The following is a 17,274-nucleotide window of genomic DNA, read 5'->3' on the forward strand; positions in this document are numbered from 1 at the left end:
AAGAAAGAAAGAAAGACACCCTACCTCACTCACTCACTTAGTCATTGGTCAGAACCAACTCATACCTCACACTGCTAGGTTTCTAGTGCTGTAAATCACTCAGGAGGAGTTTGCATCTTCCTCCCTCGGAGCCACTGGTGGATTTGAACCACCAGAGAGGCATGGACTTGCGGTTAGCAGTGCATTCCCCTATGGACTACGCTGTCCAAGATCCTTAGCCATAAGATAAGTGGGATAAAATGTCTCTTTCCATTTTGGGGGGAGGGGCGGAGAGGGAGGAATTAGAGGAACAATAAGTCCCTTCTTCCCAGGGCACAGTGTCACTGCACCCTGGTGTTACAGTCTGTCCCTCTGGACCACAGCTGCAGGAATGACACCTTATGAATATGAGACACGTGGGTTGCCATGGTCCTATAACCACATTGTAAATCAAGGTTGTCCCAAAGCACTCGGGCTTTGTGGTCCCTGGAACTCACAGGCTGAGAGTTGTGCTTTTCCTTTGTTCATCCAGAGGGGTCTGTGGAGGGGTGGTACACACGAGTTAATGTGCTCAGCTCTTAACTGAAAGATTGAAGGTTCAGGTCCACGCATAAACACTTCAGAACAAAAGCCTAGAGAACAGAAAAATCAGCCATTGAAAACCCCATGGTGTACATGGACAATTCCATCCTCGTACACATGGTGGCGCTGTGAATCACCATAGTTTCCATGACAGCTCATCTCTCATTCATGCAGTGCGCACTGATACCACGTGGACTGGCCCCCAGGCCACACCCTGACATTCAGAGGGAGTGGACACTGCACCCAGGCAGCTGTCAGATGCAGCTAGGATGGCAGGCCACCAAGGAGAAGTTGCATTTGCAGTAGAAGTGTGAACCTGCCCTCTCCCTCTCTCCTCTTTCCCTGTCCTCCTCCTGTTATTATTGTTGTGTGTACCATAGACCCATGGCTGACCCTCCAGCGAGTTTTCAAAGGCTGTTAATTGCACAGGAGGAGATTTCCCATCCTTCTCCTTCAGAGCAGCGGGTGGATTTGAACCGCATGCCTTCGTGATTGCAGCATAGCTTCTTGCCACTAGGCCACCAGAGCTCCCTGCCCTACTCTGACCTCCAAAACTTTGCTTTCTGACTATTAAGCAAAGTTGTCCCCAGTTTTCACTGGTTGCTTTTCAGCAGAGTACTTTTTACATGAGACACAGGATTGCACACGAGGCCTGGGCTGCACCCACTCATAGAACAAGGTGCCCCTTATTTGGCCTTTCTTTCACGCCAGTCTTCTAAACAGGGTACTGCAAAGAGAAAGTGCCTTTGAAAGTGCATCTGTAGTTCAACGTTAACCAGACGCTCTTGGAATAATACCTTGTAATAACCTCACTGTGTCTTTCCTTTTTTGGGTTTTAAAAGATGTACATTCAGGCCTACAAGTCGAGTAACCTAAGGATGAAGATCATCAAGAATGACTCCCCCAGCCACCCTCTCCTCCTGGAAGGGGCCCTCACCAGGAACACACACTACCAGCAGTACCAGCCGGTCATCACCCTGCACAAGGGCTACACCATCCACTGGGACCAGACAGCGCCCGCCGAGCTCGCCATCTGGCTCATCAACTTCAACAAGTGAGTGGGGTGGGGGGGCGGTCAGGGCGGCAGGACCTGGGACAGCTGCTCTAAGGCAGTGGTGGTGTGATGGCTTGCTGTAAAGTGCTGATTGGATTGTTCACAGAACCTCAGCTTAGCCCAGGAAAGCCCTGCAGGAAGAGGTACCCAGAAGTGTTGACAACACCTAGTAGTTAAGAGCTTGGTCTTTGGAATCCATAGCTTCTTGGCCTAGTGGCAAGAAGCTATGCTGCAATCACGAAGGCATGCGGTTCAAATCCACCCGCTGCTCTGAAGGAGAAGGGTGGGCATCCTCGGGGCGCGTATCCTGGAGCCCTGAGGTTTCATCTGTGAGATGTAGATTGAACTTTCTAGATGGGTAATGAGGATCAAAAGAGAGAATAGATAACAGACATTTCTCCCAGGGCCTGGCTTTTCAGGGTAATCAATAAATGGCTAAAATGCCTGGGAATTATTACGACCATTTTATAGAAAGGCATTGAGACTTTCTAAGATGAAATTATTAGAACAAAGTCTTCTGTAGAGACAGGGCTTTCCATGTTTAAGTTGAAGAATTTTCTGTGCACTTTGTGTATTTGTCACAATAAACCTGTGATAGAGGAATTTATTGGAAGCTAAAAGGAAGACTTAAGAATTGGAATGGGTCCTCTGATCATGCTAGATCCCTAGAGCCTGTGGTGTTTCAGCTGCCGTGGAATTGTATGCCTAGTTGAGAGGGTCTTTTTCCCATGCATGTGGGTCACCCCACTGTAGACCACAGAAGCACACAAGCGCCCATTCCCGTGACCTCCTGGCTCACTGACAGTCACTGTTTACCTTTCCCTCCTTGATTGTTTGTGGTTGTTGTTAGATGCCATTGAGTCAACTACAACTCATATAGACCCAAAGAACAACAGATAACTTAGCCCTGCCCTGCGCCATCCTCTCCACCTCCAGCATGCTTGAGGAATTGAGTAACTACCAATCGCAGATGTTCTTTCAAAACTGTGCCTGAAAAAAAAACAAATGGAGATGACCTTTGGTGGAAGTCTTTGCTTTCTCTCCAAGGCACATCCAGAGGGCCGGGTGAATGGAAGGAACGTCCTTTCTTGATACTTACCTCTACTTCTTCTCCTAGGGGTGACTGGATCCGAGTGGGGCTCTGCTACCCCCGAGGCACCACCTTTTCCATCCTCTCGGACGTCCACAATCGCCTGCTAAAGCAAACTTCCAAGACTGGCACATTCATAAGGACCTCACAGATGGAAAAAGTGGAGCAGAGCTATCCCGGCAGGAGCCACTACTACTGGGACGAAGAGTCAGGGTGAGCAGGCCCCCCTTGGCCGTAGGAGAAAGTGACTCCGCATGACTCCGCGTTCGGTTACGCTGACATTTTCAAAACTCCTTGGAAATATCATGCGATTGTTATTGCTGTTGCTGTTAGGGGCCATCAAGTAGACTACAACTCATAGCAACTCTGTGAACAACACATCTGAGCCTCGCCATCTCCTGTGCCAACCTCACAATCCCCCCCACACTCAAGTACTTTGTTATAGACACTGTGTCAATCTGTCTGATTGAAGGTCTTCCTCTCTTTCTCTGACCCTCCACTTCCCCAGCATTATGATTTTCCCCAAGGACTCCTCCTGACAACATACCCAAAGTACACGAGATGATCTCTCACCAGCCTGACCTTGAAGGAGCACCTTGGCTGCACTTCCTTTAAGATAAACTTGTTTGTTCTTTTGGCAGTCGCTGAGATATTTAGGACTCTTCTCCAACAAGGGCATCGATTTTTCTTTGATCATTCTTACTTCTTTTTCAACTTTCAGATTGGTGGGAGATAATTGAAAATACCATGACTTGCATAAGGACATACATAGTCTTTCTTTAGGGAAATATAACTTTTAAATTGGATTTCAACACTTGTTCTCATTCCCATGAAAGATGATCCAATAGAATATAGAAACTATCAAACAATGGCATTAGTATCACACATGCAAGCAAAATATTGTAAAGATCACTAAAAAATGGCTAGAACAATACATAAATAAGGAATTTCTGGAAGTTCAAGCAAGATTTAGAAGAGGTTGTGGCACCAGGGGTATCATTACTGACGTCAGATGGATCCTGGCTGAAAATAAAACCAGAAGAATGTCTATTTACACTTTATTTACTATGCAAAGGCATTTGACTGTGTGGTTCATAACAAGCTGTGGCTAACATTGAGAAGAATGGGAATCCCAGAGCACTTAATTGTGGTCATGTGAAACCTATACTTAGACCAAGAGACTGTTGTGCAAATAGATCAAGGGAACATTGTCGTTGTTGTTGTTGTTGTTGTTGTTGTTGTTATATGCCATCAAATTGCTTGTAACTTTCAGGGCCTGTAGCCCTGAAACCGGCTCTATCCTGTGCCAACTTTACTGTCTGACACACCCTCCCTAATTAACCCAGTCACTGAATCAATCCATTTTATTGATGGTCTTCCTCTCTTTCTCTGCCCCTCCACCCTCCCAAGCATGATGTCCCTCTCCAAGGACCGATTCCACCTTGCAACATGCCCAAAGTATGTCAGACAAAGCCTCAGAATCCTTGCCTCCATTCCCTTGCCACCTTATGCCACTTTTGCTGCATAAATTTGTCCTTTTTTCACCATAATTTGTCATTCAGGGGCCTTGCTGATGTAGTGCGTTCATTATTGAGCTGCTAACTGAAAGGTTGGTGGTTCGAATCCTCCAGTTGTTATGTAGAAGGAAGAATAACTGTTTATGTTCTTGGGAATCCGAAGGGGTCATTCTGCTCGTCCTCAAGGGTCACTGTGAGGCCGAAGGAGCCAGCCAGCACTGGGCTGGGCTCTTGGTTTACTTTATCCTTGTTCCTCTCGATGTTTGTGTTGTGCTGTAATGCAGTGATGCCTTTGGGGTGATGAGCTGGGTTTTAGGATGATTGTCTCTTAAATAGAAAGACTCCTAACTCCTGGATCTTAGGGCTCTTGTTAATGATAACTCTTAGAAATTGTTAGGTGCCCTTGAGTTTGACTTGTAGCAACCCTAAGAACAACAGATCGGAACCCCATCCTGCCCTGTGCCAGCCTCACCATCTGAGTGCAGTCCCTCACCACTAAGCCACCAGGCCTCCCACCAGCAACGATTTACAAATTCATGGTCATTTATTGCTCACACTCAGACTCTCTGCCCATGCTAACTACTTGCTGATTTTGGTAACTACTTCCAGTGCCTGAGGGCGAGAGCCGCGGTGGTTCCCCACAGAAGATCCAGGTTTCCTTCATCACCCGTCCGTCAGGGGAGGCTTCCATGTTGCTCAGATGCTGAGCAGCTTTGAGTGGAGCTTCCAGACTAAGGTAGACTGGGAAGAAAGGCCTGGAGATCTCTGGCTGAAAACCAGCCAGTAGCAACCCTATGGATCGCAATGGTCTGATCCTGAGGTTGCTGTCAGCGGCCATCTGAACAGCATCTGAAACAACAATAACATACTGCTTTAACTGAGCACTTAACCACTGTGTCACCAGGGCCCCACTGGAGCTACACAGTCTGCATCCTGCCTTCTCCCACTTCGGTCCTGAGAATCCCCCAGAAGGCGTTTTGCAGAGCTAAAGAAAACGATGAACAGGGTGTTCCAGGCTAGAACCTTGGTTCCTTATAGTCCGATTGCCTGTAACTGGAACAGCCTAAACTCCTTCACAAAAGCAGGAATAAATTCTAACTGGGGCGAAGGAGACCATGAAAAGACTGATTTCATTTTCTTTGCCAAGCATGGTGATGTGGTGGGAAAAGTGTGGCCTTAGACATCAGAGCGGTGGGTGTCATCCCACCCCTACTGCATCATTCTAGGGGGGTCCCTTCCATTCTCTGACCCACACTTTCCCCGTCAAGGACATGAGGATAATAGCAGTACCCACTGGGCAGGATTGGTTGAAGATTAAATGAGATCATGTATCTCTTTGTGGGGGGTGTGTGTGGTATGGTAGATAGTACACGTTCAGAACAGAATTGTCTTTATTCTTAATTGTCTGTCAAGGTTCTTAATATTTTTTTAATTTGTTCAACCACACGTAACCTTCCTGTAGACACGGCTGTGTTATATAAGGTTCTTGGGGCTTGACTGCATTACCCACCACTTAAGTAAGCGTTGGTAAATGTCTTGGGGTGAAGAGGAGAAGGAGGAGGTTTGAATGTCAAAGCAAAGCTCCCAGCTATGCTCCCTGTTTGCAGGCTGTTGATCCTGAAGTTGAAAGCTCAGAATGAGAGAGAAAAGTTTGCCTTCTGCTCTGTGAAAGGCTGCGAGAGAATCAAGATTAAGGCTCTGATCCCGAAGCAGGCGGGTGTCAGCGACTGCACGGCCACGGCCTACCCCAAGTACGCTGAGAGGGCTGTGGTGGACGTGCCCATGCCCAGGAAGCTCTTCGGGCCTCAGCTGGTGAGTGGCTGACAGGAGAGCCCCATCAGGCTCCTCTCTAAACATCTACCAGCTCCACAAACCATGTTCTGGGGGCAGGATGTTGGGGTGAAGGTGAGGAGTTGGCCTGCCCGTCAGGACATGGACTGGACATCTCTCACCTAACCCGCACGCTGGATCTTTGTTTTCCAGAAGACACAGGACCATTTCTTGGAAGTAAAGATGGAAAGTTCGAAACAGCTCTACTTCCATCTCCGCAATGACTTTGCTTACATTGAAGTAAGTGGCCTTTGGCCCCCTTGCAGGGGCCCCCATTTGCTTGCTGGGAGGGTGTACTGGTATCCTAAGCACAAACTGAGTGGCTTAAAGCAACGGAAATGAATTCTCTGACAATTACGAGGGCCAGATGTCCAAATGAGGGTGTGAGCAGGGCTGGCTCCGTCTTGGAGCTCTGAGGGAGCGTCCGTCCCGTGCTTTTCTCCTGGTCTCTGGGAGTTGAGGGCTATCCTGCGCTGCCAACTCCATCACTTTAGTAGCTCTGCCTCCATCAATGGCCTTTCTTTCAAAGTCTCAAGTCTCCATCTGTCTTTTATAAGAGGGCCTGTCATTGGCTTGGTTGTTGGTGGGGGCCATCAAATCAATTACAACTCATAGCAACCTTGTGAAGAACAGATCGGGACCTCATGCCTTCCTCATGACCTCTGCCATGCTCATGCCCCCTATTACAGTCAGTGTGTCAGTCCATCCTGCTGAGGGTCTTTCCTCCATTCACTGACCTTCAGTTTTTCCCAGCACGATGTCTCTTTCCACGGACTAGCCCCTCCTGACAACATGCTCAAAGTCTATGAGACAAAGTTTTCACACTTCACTGTCATTTTGTCGTATGACAGTGGTTTGAGTGTTGCTGTGATACCGTGTCACTAGTACTTCAAATGCCAGCAGAGTCACCCGTGGAAGACAGGTGTCAGAAAAGCTTCCTTGCTAAATTCCAACTGATCTCATCTCGAGATCTTTACATTCATCTCATCTGAGAAAACTATTTCTGAATAAGGTCATGCTCATGGGTTCTGTGTAGATATCTTTTGCAGGAGTCTCCGTTCAACCCACCACAGAGGGCCACAGGGAAGTGATGAATGAGGATTTTGTGCTCTAAACAGTTGCGTAGCCAACCTCTGTCTTCAGAGTCCCCATAGAACTCCCCTTCAGAAGAGCCAGTGGGCATCGGCTGCCTCAGGACCCCCCCCTTGACCCGCTGTGTTACCTGGCTCTGCAGGTGGATGGGAAGAAGTACACGAGCTTGGAAGACGGCATCCAGGTGGTGGTGGTGGATGGGACCCGAGGACACGTGGTGAGCCACATGAGCTTCCGGAATGTCATCCTCCAGGGCATTCCATGGCAGCTCTTCAACTATGTGGCGTCCGTCCCCGACAAGTGAGTGCTGCCCCTGCTCTGGACCATGGCTCCACAGACCCCCACCCTGGGGCCCCCCCGCTAGCACTGAGGCCTTTATCGCCAGCCAGTCAGGGGAGGCTTAGAGAGTCTTTACGGCCTGCTCGCTGGGAAAGCTCCCTGCCTGCTGGTGACTCCTGTATTGGAGCCAGGGGCTGATAGGAATGTAGGTCAGCCCCATACTGACTGGACAGCCCATTCACAAGTGGGAAGCCTGCCTCAGCCTCCTCTCCCTTCCCTGACACTCTCCCAGCGTGATCTCATCCCCTCCCACTCCTCCAATGGGATCCACATGCGGGTGACTCCTACTTCTCTAGCCCAGAATCTGGGTGTCACATCTGACCCTTCCCCATCCCTCCCTCCCCACACTCTGTAACTGGATCCCGTCAGTTTTGCTGTGTTACTGCTCTCTTGCTAATCCCCTCCACGGCATGCTCTCTGCCGCTGCTTGGCCCACGCTTTCTCGTCCATCACCGTGACAGTTGGCCAAGCTCTTAACAGGCCTCCCTCTTCCAGTCTCCCCAGCGCTAATCCATCTTCTATAACTGGCTACTGGCTTTAACTTCTTCAGCGTAGGGATCACCTCTGCCCTTTGCTCGGAGACCTTTGACAGTCCCCACGCAGATCTGACACATGCATCTTCTCCCCCACGAGGTCTCTTCTATCCAACCAAAGACTAATGCATCTGCTGAAGCCTCCCTCCCTCCCTCCCAGAAGGACTTGTGGACACGTCTGCTCCTCCCTCTAGATTGTGGTCTGCTTGGTGTGGGAGCCCTGTGAGATTTATCTTTGCGTTTCCACTATAGCTCTGGGGTATAGAATTGACTCAGGAGCCCAATCTGGCGTAGCACAAAGTCCAAGTAAAGTGCTTAACATAATACTTACCATGGCTTCACAGTATATAAGTGAATGAAAGCAAATGTACTTTGCGGTGCTGACTGATGACAACTTGACATGGGCTCCACACCACTTGAGGCTCAGGAGAGCCAGGTTTCTGCCTTACCACCTTCAGCCCCTCTTCCAGGCTCCCAGCACATACTTCAGTAGCACTGCATTTTCACACACATAATCATGCAAAAGGGATCCTGCTTTCCCAATTTGGGAAAATGAAATTTATCCTCTAAGGATTGGTAGTTTTCTAGCCTTTTCATTGCCAAAAAAACCCCTTTTCCTTGAAATGAAACAGGATGCAGAAGGCTGGAATATGGAATGAAAAAATGCAGAGCCGCTATGTTTGGAAGAGGAGTAAGAGACTTGGAGCTGCCCGTCTGATTTTCCCCGTACAGCAGCTCCAGCGAGCCCCTCACTGAGGACCTGGCATGGCAGGCGCCGGGTTGGTGCTGTGATTAAGACCAAAACTGGGTAGCACCTGATCCCTGTCTTACCTCCTGGAAAGGAATGAGAAGGGGGCAGTGCAGATGCTGCCTCAGTGTCCCCGCAGACCCAGCCCAGTTCTCCAACCCCAGTGCCTCTGTCTTCTCCACTCCATCCCAGATGCCACCACTGGTCCCAGGGTCCCAGGAGAAGAGGGGATAGCTGCTAACCCTAAAAATGTCCAGGATCCCTAAACTAAAGAAAGTTCTAGTGACTTCTGGGCGCTGCATCTGCCTCATCGGGGAGACTCCACACTAGTTGGTGTTGGGGATGGATACCTGGGAACCCACACCAGGCAGAACCAGCTGATTCCTAGTAGATTCCAACTCCTGGTGACCCTCGTGTGTCCAAGTGGAATTGTGCTCCATCAAGTTTTCAATGGCTACATTTTTAGAAGTGGATCACCAGGCTTTTCTTCTGAGCTACCTCTGGCTGGCCTCAAACCTCCACCTGTTCAGTTAGAAGCTGAAAGCAGCTCAGGAAGACTAAGCAAAGGATTATAGTGAAATATGCAAAGAGCTAGAGTTGGAAAACCAAAAGGGCTGAACTCTCTTAGGATTTCCTAAACTGAAGGAACTGAAGAACAAATTCAAGCCTCGAGTTGTATACTTAAGGATGCTATGGGTAGAATATTGAATGATCCAGGAAGCATTAAAAGAAGATGGAAGAAGTATACAGAGTCATTGTACCAAAAAGAATTGACTGACACAGAAGAATTTCAAGAAACAACATCTGTTCGAGAGGCAGTGGTGATGAAGGAGGAAGTTCAAGCTGCTCTGAAGGACTTGGGGGAGGGAAATAATAAATAAAAAGGCCACAGGAATTGATGGAATGCCAGCTACATATTTTGATAGACAGATGTTGCCCTGGACATGCTCACCAAGTTGTGCCTAGAAATCTGGAGGACACCTACCTGGCCAACTGACTGAAAGAGATCTCTATTTATTCCCATTCCAAAAAAGGGTGACCCAACAGTTTGTGGAAATGCTCAAACAACACACATGCAAGCAAAAGATTATCCAAAATGACTGCTGAAGATTATCCAAAAATGACTGGAACAGTCAGTAGTATATCAACAGAGAACTACCAGAAATACAGGCTTGGTTTAGATAAGGCTGTGGCACCAGAGATATTATTGCTAATGTCAGGTGCATCCTGGCTTGAAAGCAAAGAGTACCAGAAAAATGTCTATCTGTATTTCATTGACTTATGCAAAGGCATTTGACAGTGTGGATCACAACAAATTGTGGCTAACATTGAGGAGAATGGAAATCCTAGAACACTTGATTGTGCTCATGTGAAACCTATACTTGGACCAGGAGGCAGTTGTCAGAACAGAGCAAGGAGACACTGCATTGTTCAAAATCGGGAAAAGAGTGCATCAGGTATGTGTCCTGTCTCCATATCTTTTCAGTGTATAGTGTAACAGATCATTTGGCATACTGGACTTTATGAGGAGGAATGTGGCATCAGGATTGGAGAAAGACTCATCAATAACCTATGTTATGCAAATGATGCAACCCTGCTCACTTAAACTAAGGAGAACCTGAAGCATTTGCTGCAGAAGGGCAAGGACTGTAGTCTGTAGTATGGGTATTGAAGCGCAACATCAAGAAGACGAAGATTCTTACCACTGAGCCAATTGGCAGCACCATGATAGATGGAGAAGAGATTGAGGTTGTTAACAATTACAGCTTGCTCAGATCCACAATCAACACTCTTAGGAAATCAAAAAGACAAATTGCTCTGGGGAAAGCTATTGTCAGGGACCTCTCCAAAGTGCTAAAGAGCAACAATGTCAGTCTGGAGACTAAGGTGCACCTGATTCAGGCCATGATCTTCTCAATTGCTTGTGATGCTTCAGAGAGTTGGACAGTGACTAAGAATGCCAGAAGAATAATTGATGCCTTTGAGTTGTGGTGCTGGAGAAGTCTTCAACATACCATGGACCACCAAGAAAACTAAGAGGTCTGTCTTGGAGAGGGTGAAACCAAGTTTCTCCTTGGAGGCTAGAATTTTGAAGCTCCATCTCACATACTTTAGGCATGTGGCCAGGAGGGACCAGTCTTTGGAGAAAGATATCATCTTTGGAAGGGTGGAGGGAAAGGTCAGGAAAGGAAGTCCTAAGATGAGATGGACTGACACAGTGACTGGAGTAATGGGGGTAGGTGTGTCAGAGTAAGTGAAACTGGCTTAGGATAGAGCAGGCTTCAGAGCTATTGTTCATAGGGGTCGCTGTGAGGCACAAGTGGCTCAGTGGCATATAATAACAACCACCACCACCACACAGGGACTCCATTGCAGGCAGAGAGGCACTTAGAGTAGGCTGGCAGGAGGCTGCCACCCAGCAGGAGCTCCTGTGAACTAACTCATCTAGGTGGTGTGACCTTCACTTCACCTGTCCCAGAAGGCAGACTCAGCTGAGCCAAGGTGACTTTTACTTTTCCTTCTGAAATGGAATGATGGGCTAATATCCTCCTGAAAACAAAGCCTGAATCCACCGTGGAGTGTGTGCTCAGGATTCAGCCTCTCCTAACCAAGCCTCGTCTCACCAATCCCCTGACCATTCCTTCCCTGGCCTTCCTGAAGAGCTCGGAGCGACCCCAGCTCCCTTCTCATCCTTCCTTTTTGCACACGAGCCCTTTACGCTTTAAGAACTTTCATTCTGCTCCCAATGGGACACAGATGTGGGTATCAGTGGATTCCAGATCCCATATAGTTTTTCTGTGTCTGGACCATAGTCTGTGGTTACGATGTTCTTTTGACCTGGGTATGAGCTCTCCACTGGATTTCTACTCCTATCTGTGCTCCTGAGGGATGTGCTTGCTTCCTTCTGTCTGTCCCAGCATGCTGAGTCAGCTTCCACAAGGCCTTGTCCTCAGCACTTTCGTTTGAACAGTACAGTTCCCCCTGAATACAAGTGTTTAGGCTTTCAACTGCTAATTGAAAGATGGGCATGTTCAGACCCTCCCATGGGTGCCACAGAAGAAAGGCCTGGCAACCCTCTGAACTTCACAGCCTTGACAATCATGTGGAGTACAATTCTGCACTCTATACACTGCCTCTCCATGAGTCAAAATAAAACTCCAAGACAACTAGTAGAGTGATTTGAGAGGTTTTTCCTGGAGAGAGAGAAAGAGACAGATAGGGAGAGAAAGAAGTGTTGTGTCCAATTATAGCCCAAGACAAGGAGGGGAAGAGAGTCCTTGGTTCCAAGTAGGGATTTTGCAAATTGGGCCCATCAAGATTGGGCACATGCTTGGCTTTGGGCTTCTCTCCCTCCCAAACAGGCTCCCCTTTGGCAGAACCTCTCAAATATTAACTCACTTTCTGCCTTTTCTTCCTATTTGCAAAGTGGAGGCAACTCACTTTGTCTTGCTTGACTAAAGAGGAAGGTGACAGGAGCAGAAAAGATCAGTGGTCCCCTGAGCGTGTGGCACCTTGACGTGATGCTTTCCCCAGAATGACCTCAAGGGTGGCCACACTCAACCTGCAGTTCTGAGCTAAGAAAAGTCTAGGCCCACCAAAGGAAGACATCCAGATAGACAGAGCTTCTCCATTGCTAGTGTCCACATACTCTCCTGGAAATCATGGCAAAACGCATAATCCTGACTCAGAAGGCCTTGGTGGGTGGGGGTGGAGGGCTGGGATAGAGGCCGCTTTCCTGAGGGCTCCCAGCTGATGCCTGTGCAGCTGGCCCCGGCCTTAGCATCTCAGGAGCTCTGGTGACACGTTGCACTCCACTCTGTCCTCTGCCCCTTCATTTCTTCTTCCCCATTTCCACCCACCTTTCAGCTCTGGCTCTCTGCCATCATGTTTCTGTTAAACCTATTGGTGTTGAGTCAGTTCTGACTCACAATGACCTTCCATTTGGTTCCTGAGGCGAGAAATCATTATGGGAGGAGTCTGCCCCTCTACTTCCCGAGGAGCAGCTCGTAGATTTGAACCACTGACCTTTCGGTTAGCAGCCCACCATATAGTGCACTACGCCACCATCTAACCCAATACAAACAGGGCTGAGGTCCTTCAGTTGAAGAAATGCCCCCTCCTCTGTGCCTGGCCTTGGCATGTGTGCTGGCGTTCCAGATGACGTGCTGCGTACACACTGTCCTCTTTGAGGAAGGAGGTGTCAGAGCAGCGAGCCGAGTCCAGGCTTAGAGAAGGCCACGAGCACCAACTGCAGCCAGACGAGTGGGAAGGTGTCAGGATGTTCGTCACCATGTGGGAAGAGCCCGTCAGCTTGGCCTGCTGGAGAGACTGCCCCTTCTCATGTCCCTGGCTGGGTCACACACACACAGAGTCCACCCTTCACTCTCATTGCTCTCTGAGTCATCAAATCCTTTTCTTCCCACCCAGTTCCATAGTTCTCATGGCATCAAAGGGAAGGTACATCTCCAGAGGCCCATGGACCAGAGTGCTGGAAAAGCTCGGAGCAGACAAGGGCCTCCGACTGAAAGGTAAGGATTGGCTTTTAACTGGAACAGGAAATGAGGACGTGAACACCTCTCAGGAGGTTGCTATGAACCGTAGAGAACTCCATACCTGCTAAACTTGGGTGCGGTGGCAGAATCCTGACCACAGCTGTGCACGTGATGGAGCCAATGGTCAGGACGCCCCCTGCTCACCCTCTGTGCGCTCACCACCCCGCTGCAGTGGGTGCAGCACCAGCTCGTGAGCCTTGTGCGTCAACGAGTGGTTTGCAGAAATCGAGAGCCAGGCTTTTCTTCTGAGTTACCTCTGGGAGGACTCAAACTGTGACCCTTTCGGTTAGCAGCCAAGCACGCTAACGATTTATACCGTCCAAGAATTCCAGACTTCCAGGAGAACAGCTTTATCTTGACAATCAGACACTGGAAAATGTTTGCAGTTGTTCACCCATCTACTCAACAAGTGCCTCTTTACTCATCAAGTGTCTTTAGCAAGGAGGCTTTTCCTGGCCTCCTGGTCTCGTGCCTGCTATTGAGATTCCCTGGGAGCCTGGCCTTCCCCAGCATTCCAGCTGATGCCCAAGACCAGTACACTCTCTCTTACAGTTTGCACATAGCACCTTGGTATATGCTTTCTCTTCTACCTCTGGGCACAAAGTTCACTGACACTGGGATTGATGCATAGAGCACCTTCCAGCAGGTTGTTGGGGGCTGAAAGGCACACAGGAGGAATGTGTGTGTCCTAGCCACAGAGCTGCTGGTGGAATGGAACTGCCTGAGAAGGTGGCCCTGCTGAGTTAGTCACACACCGCCTTGCAGATGAGGCCACCAGCCCCTCCGGGAAATGGACCAAAACCCCAAAAGACAGTGGAGTCAATGTTCATGAAAGGTGCAGATTAGAAAACTATGCTCCATAGAGTTTTCAAAGCTGTGCTCTTTTGGGAGAACATCACCAGCCCTTTTTTCCAAGGCCTCTATCAGCCTTTCAAATAGTAATCAAGTACTTGATCTGGCAACCCAAGAACTTCCTCCTGTATGTAGGAAAAGCAGAAATGAAAGCCCAGAGGGTCTGATTGGCTTGTCTGAGGCCACACAGCTTTGCAGTGTTGAAACCTGACACAGAATCCACCAGGACGAGGCCAGCTGGGACAGCCATGGGAGGCTTTTACACTCCCTGCCGTGTCCCAGACAGTGGAGCAAGGATCTAAGGAGGGCTTCAGAGGACTGTGGAGCAGCTGTGCTGGTCATAATGGTAATAGGATTGTAGTCTTCGTTGACCCTGCAGCCTTGCCTTCTCAGGAGCACAGTTGCAATTATCTCACTTATCTATTAATAACTAATACAACAGGTACTAGTAGATCCATTGAAAGAAGAGGAAGCTGAGAATTAAGGAGTTAAGCCAGGAGTTTTGAATTCTTAATCTTCCTAATCCCAAGTCATTGTTCTTCATGGAGTTACCTCATCAGCAACTGTCAACAACAGATTTAGGAGAACTGAGTTGTTCCGAGCCATTCTGGCTGACCCTGGGGTGCCCCTGGAGTCAAAGCCCTCATCTGTCTTTGCTGTTGTTATGTGCTAGCTGATGGACTCAAACTGTGTGTCTTCAGCTTCGCAGTATAACTAACTCCTTACCACTGGGCCACCAGAGCTCATGTCCGTTTTCTGTCTTGGACAACTAATTTGTTGCAATAACTTTGTTCTTTCAATTCTTTATCTATAAATGGCAAATTGTCATCAAATAGTCTTACTAGGTGATTATGAGGGGAACTCTGGTGGTAGCTTGGAGGTAAGGAGTTGCACTGCTAACGCATAAATACGTGGTTCAAATCCACCAGCTGCTCCATGGGAGAATGGGCAGTGACCTCCTGTGTTGTGTGTGTGTATTTACTGCCTCTGAAAACCCACTGGAGAGTCAGCTGTGGGTTGGTTTTGGTTTGACAGTACACAACAACAGGTGCTTATGAGGATGAGATGAAATAACAGGTTACAATGAGTGATGATAATAAGATACATTTAGAACCTCGTGAAGATCGTTATTATTACTAGTGTGATCCACTGTGATTGTGTGTTAAATTTTGGTCTTTCTCTCTAAGAGGGTAGAAACAGGATTTGATGTACTATAGTGTCTGCGAGTAATATAGTACTTTGTTCACAGTAGGGCCCAGATTAATGCTTGTTACTTAAAAAAGCTAGAGTTTATGCTATCTTTGCAAAAGAAAAGAAAATGAAGTGTGCATTCTTAGCTACTATATTCTTATGGCTATGAAAGGCCACCATACTAGACTTTTATCCTAGGCAGCTCCCAGGGCAAAACTGGAAACAGCGGGAGCCCCTCCAGTCAGTCAGAGGTGAACGTGGGGAAGGGAGTGTTTTCTCCTAGACTCTGTTTTAGGCTTTGGCCTTTAAGACTTACTGTCCTAAATCTGAGGAGCCTGGCTGGTACAGCGCCTTATGTACTGGGCTGCTAACCGAAAAAAAGGTCAGCAGTTTGAATACTGGCCGCTCCTCGGGAAAATGATGAGCAGGGTCCTCCTGTGAAGATTGATTTACAGCCTCAAAAACCGATGGAACTTAAAGAAAAGTCAGAAAAAATGGACTTGAGAGCAGCGGGCTTGGTTTTGGCTGGTTTGTCCTCAGCCTGATGCGTGGAAGGTGGCCTAAATCGAGTGGCACTTTCCCAGTGGTGACAGACCTGTGCCTGCTGACCAGGTAGCTGTTGGAATGGGAGTGTGGACGTGATGGGAGTGTGGACGTAATGGGAGTGTGGACATGATGCGCTCCTGGTCAGGCCTCCAACTGCAATAGTGAGAGCCTCCTGGGCTGCATCTGCAACCTTGGGCGAATCCTTTCCCTTCCCCGAACCACCTTCACAGACCACAGAATGTTAGCAGGGAAGCATATCTTGTAAATGCGTGCCAGTGCTTGGCAGGTGGGGAAAGTGGGCTGGAAAGAGGACAGGGCCTATGGATGTAGGGACGTGGGTGTGGTTGTGCCAGGTCTCTGCCCCTTGCCTCTCCACCCACAAGCGCCCCTGAGCCCTCACTGTGCTGAGATGGTGGTGACCTTGGATGATATCCTGCATGCCCAGCACAAAAACCACAAGCCCTCAGGACCCAGCCCTAATGCGACAGCGGGAAAGGTCACGTGGCGCTCGGGCCTAGGATGGTGCTGGTGCAGGGCTGGCTTAGCCATTCTTTCTTTCTTAAGGACTCTGCTCATATGATTCTTTGCTTTACAGAGAAAATGACGTTCATTGGCTTCAAAGGCAGCTTCCGGCCCATCTGGGTGACTCTGGACACTGAGGACCACAAGGCCAAGATCTTCCAAGCAGTGCCCATCCCTGTGGTGAAGAAGAAGAAGCTGTGAGGACCGCCGCTGCCCCATGCCGCCCCGTGGTGCCCACTGCCAGGAGGGTGTGGCAGCAGACCAGGGCAGGGTGGCCAGGTGCCCCAGTCCCCTACCAGCAGCTGCTTGGGAAGGCTGTGTGTCAGCCCTGATGGGCTAAGGGCAGATATCGGGGACCCCCTGTGCTGCCCACCTGCCCCACTCAAATGTCTACCTTCCACTGGGGTGGTGCCCGCCGATGCTGGGAGCCGGCTCTTTCCTGCAGCCTCTAGGGTGCTTCTCTCCCATCTGTGCCTCTTCACCAGGATGGGTTTGGGGACCATTCCAGGAGAATTGGACTGTGTTGGCAGCAAAGGGCCACCACTGCAGGAGCCCTGACCCAGCTAGGAGGTGGCTGGGGGTTGGAGGGGTGGTGCCTTCACAGACCCCCATGTTTTCCAGTAAGCACTATGTATGGGTGGTGGAGCTAGAGAAGAGCCCTGGCCGTAAGGGAACTGTTCTTCCCATGAGCACGAATCCGCTTCCACGGGCTGACGAGCTGGTGTGTGGACAGAGTTCAGCAAGATGGAATCAGCTCCCTTTGGAGAAGCAGAGACCTCTGCTTTTGGGGTAGCGGACTGGGGGTTGGACTAGGTGACTTTTCAAAGTGCTTTCCAGCTCTGAGAT

The 17,274-nt window shown here is 49.0% G+C and overlaps 1 protein-coding gene across 1 annotated transcript in view; it reads left to right on the top strand.

Annotated features, from left to right (window-relative positions):
• The window catches only part of CEMIP (cell migration inducing protein, hyaluronan binding), a 79,453-nt gene extending 62,824 nt beyond the window's left edge, over positions 1–16,629 (top strand). Inside the window, exons 22-28 of the mRNA XM_006885195.1 lie at positions 1,404–1,615; positions 2,733–2,918; positions 5,830–6,034; positions 6,206–6,292; positions 7,287–7,444; positions 13,193–13,293; positions 16,502–16,629. Coding sequence (XP_006885257.1) covers positions 1,404–1,615; positions 2,733–2,918; positions 5,830–6,034; positions 6,206–6,292; positions 7,287–7,444; positions 13,193–13,293; positions 16,502–16,629 — 1,077 coding nt within the window. The remainder of the gene's footprint in view (positions 1–1,403; positions 1,616–2,732; positions 2,919–5,829; positions 6,035–6,205; positions 6,293–7,286; positions 7,445–13,192; positions 13,294–16,501) is intronic.
• Positions 16,630–17,274: the final 645 nt, after the last annotated feature.

Source organism: Elephantulus edwardii, unplaced genomic scaffold, assembly GCF_000299155.1.
Source record: "Elephantulus edwardii isolate Elephantulus edwardi_28Jun2011 unplaced genomic scaffold, EleEdw1.0 scaffold00041, whole genome shotgun sequence".
NCBI classification, from domain to species: domain Eukaryota; kingdom Metazoa; phylum Chordata; class Mammalia; order Macroscelidea; family Macroscelididae; genus Elephantulus; species Elephantulus edwardii.